Raw genomic sequence first — 13,471 nt, 5'->3', positions numbered from 1 at the left:
TATAACTATGTCAGTTTTCAATTAAGGCTTTAAGACAATTATATTTATTATTCTGGTAAATTTTATCAATCCATTCAAACTTCTGATAATACTGAACAATTCGTGCGCTAAATCAGTTTTGTTCGTAAACAAAATTATTGGAAAATAGAATATTATTTAACTCGTATACTGCCCCTCTTTGCACAACAGTCCCATGTTGGAAAACGACAAACTGAGAAACAGACGATTGAAATGTGGAAACAATTTCGCTCCATTTTGGGTCTCTATTTGGCCTAAAATGTGTATATTTCTACTTATCACTATTTGTTGACTACACGAACAAACCTAATCAAATTTTCAAATTGAATTCAAGTTGAAAATTACCCTAAAAATGCACAAAAATCGTAGCGAGACTGTTATGCGAATATATACAATATAATATACCAATATATTTGCATACCAGTCCCATTATGTTCGTCGGCTCGTTCGACAGCTACTAAAACACTCATTGTTATTAACCCTCTAATACCCAACCCCGCCTTTAGACGGGGTACGCTTTGGAATTTTGTGTATTTTTTCGTAGCTCGGAAATTAAAATGATTTTATTTTTGGCTTAAACCTTGACTCATAACACGCATATAAGAAAAGTTTTTTATGATTTTTGAAACTTATTTGTATTATTGAAAATTGTTTGAAACATTATTTTCTTATATAACCTACAAATGCCTGGGATTCATTTAACGTGTGTTATAAACAATTCGTAAATTTTATATTTTTCTACGATCAACCTTTCACAGAAGAAGAGCCTGATGGTATTGAAATAATTTCAAATCTGTTTTTCCGTTAATTACACGGAAAATAAAAAATGTTCCAGAAAAAAATAAAAAAAAATCATATTTTCAAAAGTATAGTAAAAACTCAAATTTTTATTATTGTCAAAAATCAGTAACCAAAAGAGGCTTCAAGAAAAAAATTAAAAGGATAGGGATGTTCGAAAATAAAAATAATAAAAATCAAAAATCAAAATTTATAAATTTGCGAAGAAAAATAATTCATTGCCCAAAACGTGTTTAGAATGATTTTAGATAACGAAAAATAATATTTAGATCGAAAACAAAAATTTAAAAGGGTTAAAGCACTGGTTGTTTCATTTGCTATTTATGTTCTTTGACCGAAAAAATAGTTATTATAGTACAGTTAACTCGTAACTCGATGTTAAGGCGACTATAGAGTTAGGGAAATATCGTGTTAAAGAACACAAAATCAGGGCAACTTTGGTTCAAGGGACCATCGAGGTATCCATGAAAACCTACATTTACTACACATTCTATAACTGGATTTTGAGATACGGAATATCGAGTTACGGATAGTTCACTGTATGTCCATACATGAATCACCAGATAAAAAAAATCACCGGATTGAACGATTTCTCAAAACACACGTCATGATGTGGAATGCGCTTAATAGTGATGATCCCCAGTCATAAGAGACCCAGAAGATCATCTTTTGGATAATGCGGAAATGGAATCCGGTGGAAATTATTCGAGATGTTCCAGAACAACTGATTCAGGACGAAACTTGCTAATCTGTTGCTTGGAATAGAATTGCTTTGTAAAGCTTTTTAAGCGATTCATCATAGTTACCATGAAATTTAGTTTCTAGCATGGTTCTATGAGTCGATATTAAGACATAGAACATCGACTCATGGAGGTTTCACTGTATACTTGATTTCCCTTTACTTCGCTACACATCAGTGAATAACTAGTAGTACTGAGAGACCGAATGTAGTATTAGAAGTGTCACCCATTCTGAACCCGACCACTATGTCTTTATACGGACTTTGATGTGACTGTTATGCGAATATTTTTAAGATGGGACAACACAAGTTGGTTTTGTGTTTGTACAAGTTAGGAACAAAGGCTACTTTTTTAGCAGTTTTTATCGAGCTTCTGACGATATTCAGTTGATTTATGCAAAAAACGCAAAACAGTCAAACGTCGACATGGGACTGTTATGCGATTATGGGCAGTTTAGGCCTGAGTGAAAGAAAAATTACTAAAACGCTTACCACTCAGCGAATACTCAACAGATTTCAATTATTTTTTGTCGGTATGCTGGTACACCTATCTAATTTATAAAATTGGTAAAAGGGCCATGGGAATGTTCATGTGGCCGGATTTATTGCGGTGAATCACTGGGTCAGGTCGGGTGACAAGAGTTCTGTGCTTCTGTACCATTGGAGGTAGGCAAAATTCAAGTCACAGATAATTTCCAGAATCGGCTGTAATGTGACCACTATATCAAGTAGTTTTGAGAAAAACGCATCAGCGTAAACCTTCCGATAATCGGTTAAATTGAATATTTATGTCAACTGTATTTGATTGATCTTACAAATGACCATTTTCGGGTCCCCGGGAGATTCCGCAGGGCATCAAGTCCGAGTGGCCGCATCTGGTACACTCTACACGGTGCAAAACTATTAATTTATAATGTTGAATATCAGATCTTAATGATTTATGCAAATTAAAATGATTGCAATTGGAAATAAATAAAGATAACTTGGCATGTCCCAAAAAATCGCCTTTTTCACCCGACTTGTTCCAGTAACCCACCGCAATAACTCCGGCTACAGGAGCATTCCCGACTTCCTCTGGCCACTTCTGGAAACTAGATATGTGGGCCAGTATACTGATAAAAAAATATTTGAATCCGTATTCGCTGAGTGGTAAGCGTTTTAGTATTTTTGCTTTCACTCAGGCCTAAATGGGTTAAAAAGTGAAATGGCGGGGTAAAATGAGCCTCCTAGATTTAAGGTAAAAAACGGTATTTTGAACATGAAATTGCATTGCCTAAATATTATGCCTAAATAGATTATGTTTTTTACTGTATATTCATCTTGGTGCACCATTAAAAGAGAAAGAATTAGCTAGCAAATAGGTTGAACTAAGTGTTGCAATTTAATACTAGAATTACATGGTATATTTATTATATGTTATGTATGTATCAAAATAAGCCGTTAGAATTAATAATTTTAAACAAAACTACTCAAATTTCCTTTCCAGTATTTTACTATTTATCATTAGCTCTTCTCTACATTATTGTTTAAAAAAAATCATATGATTGAATGAAGTGGCGCATACTGCCCCGTTGGGTGGCTCATAATGCCCCATATGGTTGGTGAACACGCAGAAAACCATGGTTTTCAAAAACGTTCCTAAAGTAATTTGTAAGTTAATGTTAACATTAATCATCGACATAACATGGAAGAAAACAGTTTATAGTATAAGTCACTTGCATTTAAACGATAGTTTTTGCTGTTTTTCTATGCATTCCATGGCGTTTTCCTTAGGTGGCCCATATTGCCACTAACTAATCTAACTAATGACTAGAAATGACAATATGGTCAATGTGAATATTAACCATTCTACATATTGGGCGAGTTTAGAATGTAGAGAACTGCAGTAATTTCAAACCTTTCGTAACAGTTATCTGTCCGAGATAAGACTTGATTGTCATAAATGGTCAAGAAGATAACCTTTTTCGAGATTTAATTTATCATTATTTACGAGACGAACATTAGCTTAAAATAAGGTTACTAGGTTATATTTCTGATTTCAATTAAAAGAAGAAAATTAAATACATGAACTTTGGTAAGCAAACTCGTGATAGAATTCTTAACAAAACGTCTGTACATGCATAAGCATAAGCATAGCATAAGCATAGATGACCGTACAATTCGTAGTTGCTACTCCGTGATTGACCAGAACAATCGAAGTTGCACAGGGAATTAATGAATGGGGCTTGGGATTAGCTTACCATTCTTCAATGTGCACAAATCGAGAGCTCAAATTTAAAAGTCAATAACGGCGCCGGCCACGTCCTTACGGTCATCGGGGAAGGGAAGGAATGTTAGTGTGACTACCGTTGTTACTAGAGACCGAGATCACCTCTGCATCTCCACGGTTGTCATGGAGAGGATATTGGGTTAGTGGGATAAGGTAAAGATCTGGGAGTCACCAATGTTTGGTGATGCGAGCCATGATATAATCACGCCTAACCGGATTCGCGAAATAATTCGATAATCGCATTAAACGCCGAACAAGTGTTCGTCACTCGCCCACACAAGAGCAAGCGACGCGATCAATAGATCAAACACTACTAACGATCCGCGGCGCTTTTTCATTTCTCTGAGCGAACGACGCGCGACAAGTTTGATCCTGCCCCCATCACCCGCCCCCGCAGGAGCAAGCGTCAAGGTCGAAGGATCAAACACTACTTACGAACCGATCACTTTTTCACCGCTTCACTACCGACGCGCGACATATTTGATCCTGCCCTCATCACCCGCCCCAGCAGGAGCAAGTGTCAAGGTCGAAGGATCAAACACTACTCTATTCAAAAGATGTTTTTATTAATGACGAAAACCGAAAATAACATGTATATATTTTAAATTATATGAAACAGGAACAATGCCGACACCTGCAGTGACGAACCATACATAGTTTGTTTGAAAATCACATATGAGTATCACTGTGCATTTTGTCTCGATATGGTACAAGTTTTAAAAAACACGTCAACATTCACAATGTCGAACAATTCAAAAGACAATCTTTAATAACGTATAAAAGAGACAAATATATGTATATTGAAACTGTATAAGAAAAAAAAACATAATGCCGACACTTATAGTGACGAACCATACAAAGTTTGTTCTAAAATTACTCAAAAGTTACGCTTTCAAGAAAATATGTGTTATCACAAGAATGAAACGAACTCACCAGTTGGTAATCCATCCTCGACCGAGCACAAAACTGACACTGACAGCAAAACTTCTTGGCGTCCCGAAAACAAACCGTCTTGCTTGTGCCCTCCAAACACCCACCCAGCAAGACGCTCCAAAACAGAAAAAAAATCTTAGGAGCCGAAAACACGCGCGAAACCGTGAGCCAAATCTATCGGACGACGCAAAACCGAACTGTCCTGCTTGGGCTTCACGAAGCACTACCCAGCAAGACGCTTGAAAACAGGAGAAAAAAAAAAAAATCTCCGGCGACGAAAACATGCGCAAAACCGTGAGCCAAATCTATCGGACGACGCAAAACTGAACTGTCCTGCTTGGGCTTCACGAAGCACTACCCAGCAAGACGCTTGAAAACAGGAAAAAAAAAAATAAAAAAATCTCCGGCGACGAAAACATGCGCGAAACCGTGAGCCAAATTTATCGGACGACGCAAAACTGAACTGTCCTGCTTGGGCTTCACGAAGCACTACCCAGCAAGACGCTTGAAAACAGGAAAAAAAAAATCTCCGGCGACGAAAACATGCGCAAAACCGTGAGCCAAATCTATCGGACGACGCAAAACTGAACTGTCCTGCTTGGGCTTCACGAAGCACTACCCAGCAAGACGCTTGAAAACAGGAAAAAAAAAATAAAAAAATCTCCGGCGACGAAAACATGCGCGAAACCGTGAGCCAAATTTATCGGACGACGCAAAACCGAACTGTCCTGCTTGGGCTTCACGAAGCACTACCCAGCAAGACGCTTGAAAACAGGAAAAAAAAAAATCTCCGGCGACGAAAACATGCGCAAAACCGTGAGCCAAATCTATCGGACGACGCAAAACTGAACTGTCCTGCTTGGGCTTCACGAAGCACTACCCTCTTAACAAAACGTCTGTACATGATGAACTTACTGGCAAGATTTTGAAGTAGAGATGCAAAATGAATTACTTGAAGCATTTCTTAACAAAGCTGTGGAATAAATCGTGGAAAAAGGTTTGATTGTAGACAAAATTGTGGCGAAAATTGAGAATAAATTTCAGAACATTTTGAAAAAAAAATCCTGACAGATTTCCGAGTTCAAAAACATACGAAAAATAGAAACTCATGCTAAATTTGTGGCAGAATTTCTGTAAAATAAAGAATCCAAAAAAAAAAAACAATAACACCAGAACACAATTGATTATTAACGGATTCGAGAATAAATTAGTTGAATGTCGTGCATAAAGAATCAGAACTTGATTAGAATTTCAATAAATGAATTATTGAAAATAATCACATTAATCAGTGGTGACTCGTAACCTCACGTTTCATCTGATCTACGACCCTGAAATGACTAATTTTGCAAATTTAAATTATAAAGTAAACAGTAAACGATAGAAAGCACATATTTGTTGCTGAAATTCATGAACAGGTAGATTTTGGGTTAGAGAATAGCCACTGATAACACTATTGATTAATTATTATCGTCCAACAATGTTCTATCATTCATTATAGAAACATGTTTTTTTGTTCGGAAATAGTTTACCAAAGTCGTGTAAAAAACAGTGTCAATGGTTAATCAATGGAAACATGTATTAAAAAAAGACACCGTTAATGCTTCCAGTGGACGATTTTCCCTTTGAAGGAAGCACCACACTAGACAACGGACTAGCATGCAACGCCCAGTGGCACAATCGAAAAACGTTCCTGATGAAAAGTTTTCCAGACTGAAGCGGGAATCGAACCCACACTCCTTGACTCGATGCAGTTAAATGCTTGGTTACACTAACCGCACGACCACGTTGGAATTTCTGATGTGATTTCTGAAATGATTTCCAGCAAAAATAGTACTTCCTGGACGAGTTTCTGACAAACTTTTATAATTTATTTTAGTTGTTATTCCTAGCCGTCTCTAGCTTATCTTCCGGAGGAGTTTTGATGACGTTTTTTTCAGAAACCTGATTTTGGATTTCTTGTATAGCCGTAGATTACTCATATCAGATATTGGTTCTGGTTTTTGCCAAACTTTAAGAAAATATTTCGGACAACAAATTTATCCTACTGTTGCTTTCTTAGTTTTGCCAGAATGTTCTCCAAAGTTTTTCCCAGGAAATTTTTAAATTTTCTATCGGAAATGTCTTCGGAATATTCACTTGAATTCTTCCAAAAAGTTAGCTGGAAGGGTGGGGATGAACCAGTCTCGGGCTGAACTTCCCCATAATCTTCTTCTTCTTCTTTTTGGCATTACGTCCCAACTGGGACAGAGTGTTCTTATGGGCATTTCCACAGTTATTAACTGAGAGCTTTCTTTGCCGAATGACCATTTCTGCATGTGTATATCGTGATTGTGCTACTTTTCCCCGAATGTCGTTTCCCGGAATGTCGGTACCCCGAACGCCAGTTCCCCGAATGACCCTTTTCCCCGAATGCCATTTCCCCGAATGACCCAGTTCCCCGAAAAGTGGTACTGTTAGAATAGGAGCTCTAATAGTTTTTAGTAGCAAGATGGTGAACTAGAAAGAACGATAGGCAATCGAAAGAAGGAGGTATTTGATCTTTCTCGACTATACACATGTTGCCGAAAATGATGAGGACGGTAAAACTCCTTAGAACCGCCAATCAAATAAAGAAGGGTGCATATCAGATGACCAGTACGTTCACTTACCTGAAATGTAAAAAGTTATGACAATTATGATTGCCAAAAACTGTTCGGGGAAGTGGGTTATTCGGGGAACAGGCATTCGGGGAACTGGCGTTCGGGGAAACGACATTCGGGGAACCGACATTCGGGGAAAAGTAGCACAACCGTATATCGTGTGGCAGGTACGAAGATACTCTATGCTCTGGGAATCGAGAAAATTTCCTTTACAAAAAGATCCTCAACCAGCGGGATTCGAACCCACGACCCTCAGCATGGTCATGCTGCATAGCTGCGCGTTTACCGCTACGGCTATCTGGGCCCCTCCCCATAATAAGGATTCAATAATAATATAGTTAACCAGAAGTCTCTACTTTTCTTGAGTCAAGAATCTTGACACTTTGATTTCAAAATCACATTATTGTCTTTATAGTAACAAATATCTATTTGTTGTTGTTTTAGTTTGAAAAGCTAACCCAGCCTTAAATTTCATTATCATCAGATCACAAAAAAATGACTTTAGTGACCATTTTCCTGAAAAAAGTGACTTCAGTGACTTTTTGTTGGAAATAGTGACTTTTTAGTGACCAGGTCGAAAAAAGTGACCAAGTCACTAAAAAGTGACTTGCTACCAGCCCTGTGCTCTTGAAAATTCAGGGTTTGGCTTCGAAGCATCTTCATCTTAAAAGAAGGAAAAAAACACTGATGAATAGGTAAAAGGTCAAATATGATTACGGCCTAACGGCATTCGGCCTGCTCCCCTTAATGTCCATTGTATTCATTATGTTGACAGCTAAAAACTCAGCCCGATTAGTGTAAGCCTTTCAATATATGTATAATGAAAAAAGAGAAACAAGTTAGGGTAATCCGACCAGAAAGTGGGTACCAAAACGATGTGAAGTAGCGCCGAAATGTATGTTTGGTAATTCCAGGGTTTAAAACCGCTTTATAAACATAAAAATAAAACATTCTGAAAAACTGCTCCTGGGATAATTTCGTCTTTTCTGCAATGTATATGGCAAAGAAGAAACTTCACAATACTCATCTTCATGTGTTGTGAAGTTTGAGAAAACGAAGCAAAAATCAGCACAAAATTGATTTTCTTCAGCATGTATTAAAATTTTGAACATGGTGTATTGGTCCAGAATGGCCCGTTTTTGCGTAACTTTACTTTAGAGAGAGTAGTGTACCCTTGTCCATGGAAGTACAAGTCGGAGCACGTGTTGCAATTAATCTCGCGCGCCTTTTTTAATATGATAGGTACCTAATGCGCCACCTGCACATAAAATGATGAAATAACAATGAACATTTCACTATTATTCCATAGGTGGCGCTACTGTTCCCGCTAAACGTCACATAACCCCACTTCTGAGCTTGATCTATGTGATGTTCAGAATGGATTGGGTAGACATGAATGTAGGGAGGGAGGTAGAGAAATGAGCGAATGAAAAATAACTTTCTTTCATTTCTGATTTTTAAGGTTTGCGACAAACGAGAGTAAAGCTGAAAATGGAACAAAAATTATCCTTAGTGGGAATCCAATCTACTTCCGGAATTGGCGGACCTAAAACGAAACAAGCATACAGTCCCTCCCAGTGAACCCGCATTGCCTTGCCATCATCCCCCGCGAATCGGAAAGGATACTATTGTTTGTCCTTGCTGGCCAGATCAGTGTAGATGTCATCGTAGCTGGTTCCAAAGTCGTAAATGTTTGGCTTGTCGGCAGCGGTGCCGGGCAGTTTTACCTTGTCGCCGGTTCCAAAGGAGCGCACCTTGAAACGCTTTTTAGCCAGGAATCCGTGCGCTTCCATCGAGCGGTTCATGTTCGAGGAACAAATGACCGCAATCGAAAGGGGGCTAACGTATTGATTCGTCATTTCGGTCAGAAGGTACAGTGACCCGGTGAACTAGTTTTGGGGACTTGGTGGTTCCTTCAGTTGCCAACCAACAAAAACAACAGCTGAGCGGCACTCGTGGATATAAACAAAATTTCCTGCCTAAACTTTTCTCTCACACCTCCGATGACACTCTCGCCTTTGTGCTCGGGAAAGGAACTTTTTCCACACCTCGATTTTAGGACCTTATCGGCTGAAATTGAAGAAAACTTCATTAATTACCTACAGATGGACACCCGAAGTAACGAATATTACGAATTTGGCCGACGAAATGTCCTCGAATCTACGATTTTTACGGAAAAATATCACAATTTTAGGCGAGAGCGTGAATTTTTGCGTTCCGCTTCGGCGTTTGACGTTTGACACGAAGAAACACAATCGGTAGGGTTCCTCCGTTGTCAAGCGACCCCAACACGAGTCGATAAAAATAACAAAATTTAATAGAGTCGATCAGGGATCAGACCCATCAGGCCAAAGAACAATAATTTTACTATAGTCTATAAAAATAGTTTTACGATTATTTCACAAACTAAGTGTTATTACAATAAATACCGTGGTTGTAGCGAATGACCTTCCAATGATGAACAAAGAAAATAATCATGTGTCCATCTAGAAATATTCGAGTATTTCATCAAACTTAGCACCCCTAAATAAAGAATGATGGCATGATGGAATGAGGGCCGTACTCAGGCTAAAACTGTGTGTCGCAATGAGCCATTTTACGAGACGTTTCGGAACAGCTGATCGCCGCAACGGCGTCAATTGACAGGAGACCTGGGATTAAATCCAGCGTGATTTTCAATAACGCCTCATCTTACCAAACGAGGACATGGAGAAAATGACAAAAATGAGATCCAAAAATGTTCGTTACTGCAACATTACACCTAGTTGTTGTATCAGCTAACTCTTTGTTACCCAAATTGCACATAAAAAGGCACTTTTGTGATTAGAAATATTTTAATAATTTTTCTCCATTTAAGTTTTCGCCTGTATGAAAAGCTACGCTAGAAATGCGCACAGTCATCAACCATCATCGTCGCGAAAACTGACGACGATGATTGAATTCTCCCAGGTCTCCTGTCATTTGACCAGCTTCGTAAAATGGCTCATAAGCCATTTTACGAAGCCTGGTCAAATGACAGGAGACCTGGGATTTTTCAATCATCGGCGTCAGTTTTCGCGATGATGATGGTTGATGACTGTGCGCATTTCTAGCGTAGCTTTTCATCCAGGCGAAAACTTAAATGGAGAAAAATTATTAAAATATTTCTGATCACAAAAGTGCTTTTTTATGTGCAATATGGGTAACAAAGAGGTAGCTGATACAATAACTAGGTGTAATGTTGCAGTAACGAACATTTTTGGATCTCATTTTCTCCATGTCCTCGTTTGGTATTTTACGAGACGTTTCGGAACAGCTGATCGCCGAAACGGCGTCAATTGACAGGAGACCTGGGATTAAATCCAGCGTGATTTTCAACAACGCCTCATCTTACCAAACGTGGACATGGAGAAAATGACAAAAATGAGATCCAAAAATGTTCGTTACTGCAACATTACACCTAGTTATTGTATCAGCTACCTCTTTGTTACCCATATTGCACATAAAAAAGCACTTTTCTGATCAGAAATATTTTAATAATTTTTCTCCATTTAAGTTTTCGCCTGGATGAAAAGCTACGCTAGAGATGCGCACAGTCATGAACCATCATCATCGCGAAAACTGACGACGATGATTGAAAAATCCCAGGTCTCCTGTCATTTGACCAGGCTTCGTAAAATGGCTTATACATAAGGGTTTATTCACAAATTTCATAACGCCAAAAATGGCAATTTTCGACACCCCCTCGTAACGCTTTTTGTATGAATATTTTACAAATTCTGTATGAGCCGTAACACCACGACGACACCCACCCACCCCCTTTAGCGTTATGAAATTTGTGAATGGGCCCTAATGCTTAAGAAGAGTTCGTCCAGATCTATGTGGGGTATTAAAAGTGTGGCGGAAGCATCAAATTAGTATTTGTGATAACATATGTTTTGAAATAGTAATTGTGCAATGCCTACTTCGGCTAGCCGAAAGTTCACGAAGTGCCCGAAGATGACGTCATATTTGGCAAGCTGCGATCAAAATTTTTGGCAGCCTTCCTGGATAAAAAATACAATACAAAAATAATATAACGTATTGGAACAGTACCATTTAATATATTGGAAATACAATACTGTATATTGTAAAATGACAATACAATTACAGTACAATATATTGTTTCAAACAGTTCACTGTATGGTATATGAGATTTTTGCAATATAATTAATTAATCAATTGGTTTATTTAAGATGCATAGCACTATAATGGCTATTTGCATCTACTCCAGAGAATATAACGTTACAATATGATATACAAAAACATACTTAAGCCTAATGATTAATTCTACATGTTATTTTATATCAAATTTCATTATAAAGCTTTGATTCCTTTAAGAATTTGAATAAATTTTCAATTTTATCGAAATCATTACCTACATTTTGGATATTAACACTGTATTTTCTTCGGATAGTTGCATATACTGAACAAGAATCTACTAATTGTTCAACAGTAAGTGTTGTATTGCAATTTGAACACTGTGGAGGATCCTCACGCTTAAAAATATACTCATGAGTTATTCTCGTGTGACCAATTCTTAGTCTAGCTAAGATAACCGAGTCTTTTCTTCGTGAGCAATTTGAGGTGCTCCATTGGGATATCGTTGGTTTAATTGACCGTAGTTTGATGCCCTCCAATGCTTCCCAATAGTGTTGCCATGTGTTTCTAACACTTTGTTTTATTGAAACGATCAAATCATTATGGGCAATATTATCTAAATAGTTTTAGCATTGAGTGGCTTCTTTTGCCAATTGATCGGCAATTTCATTACCTGTAATACCCACATGGCTTGGAACCCACAAAAAATGTACGATTTTATTTATTCTACGGATTGTCATCAGAAGTTCTTGGATGTTTTGGATTAATGATTGTTCAGAAAATGGGTTCTGTAGCGCTTGGAGTGAACTCATTGAGTCTGATATAATTAGGTATTTGTAATGCGATTGAACATCGAGAGCGTATTCAATTGCACTGGTTATAGCCATCAATTCTGCTGAGAATATCGAGGACGTATTTTTTGGTGTGAAGTGTGCTGTAAATAGCACATCCAATGTTATTGGCGTACTTCGATCCATCAGTATAAATAAAATAGTATCCCACGTACTCAGATATTTTGCGTGAAAACTCTTTTTGGAACAGCACTGGATTTGTATTCGTGCTTGCCATTGAGTAATCAACTTTTATTTCACCAAGTGTCCACGGAGGTTCGCGATGATATCCCCGACTATAGATGTTTTCAGTATTGTTTTGGAAAGTCGAACAAAGTTTTTTAAATCGATATATACAAGAATTTTTGGCTTTTGGAGTCAAATGGTCTGTACTCGTAATTTTATTATTTAAAGGAAGGGAATGTAAAGTTATTACTTTTATTCCGTAAACCAGCGTTTGAATATTTCTTCTGTATGATAACGGTAATACACCTGCCTCAGAAAGGATACTTACAGTAGGACTTGTCCTATAAGCTCCTATTGCCAATCTGACTCCAAGGTGGTGGACAGGATCTAATTGCTTCAAGCGTGTTGCAGAAGCTGAGTTGTATATGATACTTCAATATTCTAATCTCGATAATACTAATGCATTGTGCAGTGTAAGAAGAGTTTTTCTACTAGATCCCTAAGTCGTGTTAGAAAGAGTTCGAATTATCTTTACAGCTCCCATGGATTTCGCTTTGTCTTATATGGCAGTTCCAATTTAGTTTTTTATCGAAGATCATGCCTAAAAATTTGTGGGTATCTACTACTTCGATAGGTTGATTATATAGCGTTAGTTGAGGATCTTGGATGCAGCTGGTCTTCCGGCAGAAATGGATAATTTTAGTTTTATTAATGTCATGTCTACTTATCTCAAGTGATATTCCTTATGACTCTGGTATCTTTTATTTGATTGTACCTACGGAATTTCTGAGCTATAAATACTGGCTGCCTTAAGCACAGAAGGGGAGACTTCCGGACTGTGGACTGATTAACATATTATTTTATTCTTTATTTGCAGGATATAAAAGTGGCGACGAGGATCATGGAAACGTGTGTTGTCGATTATCGTTTTTCTTTGAGG

At 37.7% G+C, this 13,471-nt stretch overlaps 1 protein-coding gene across 1 annotated transcript in view; it reads right to left on the bottom strand.

The window, feature by feature from the left end:
• The window catches only part of LOC5566415 (RNA polymerase II subunit A C-terminal domain phosphatase SSU72), a 28,989-nt gene extending 19,331 nt beyond the window's left edge, over positions 1-9,658 (bottom strand). Inside the window, exons 1-2 of the mRNA XM_021854574.1 lie at positions 9,529-9,658; positions 9,023-9,466 (exon numbers count right to left, since the gene is read on the bottom strand). Of these exons, the coding sequence (XP_021710266.1) occupies positions 9,023-9,255 (233 nt within the window). The 5' untranslated portion in view covers positions 9,256-9,466; positions 9,529-9,658. The remainder of the gene's footprint in view (positions 1-9,022; positions 9,467-9,528) is intronic.
• Between the last annotated feature and the right edge of the window lie 3,813 nt (positions 9,659-13,471).

This window comes from Aedes aegypti, chromosome 3 (assembly GCF_002204515.2).
Source record: "Aedes aegypti strain LVP_AGWG chromosome 3, AaegL5.0 Primary Assembly, whole genome shotgun sequence".
Lineage (NCBI taxonomy): Eukaryota > Metazoa > Arthropoda > Insecta > Diptera > Culicidae > Aedes > Aedes aegypti.
The sequence above is the reverse complement of the archived record's forward strand: the minus strand, read 5'-3'. Positions and strand labels throughout refer to the sequence as shown.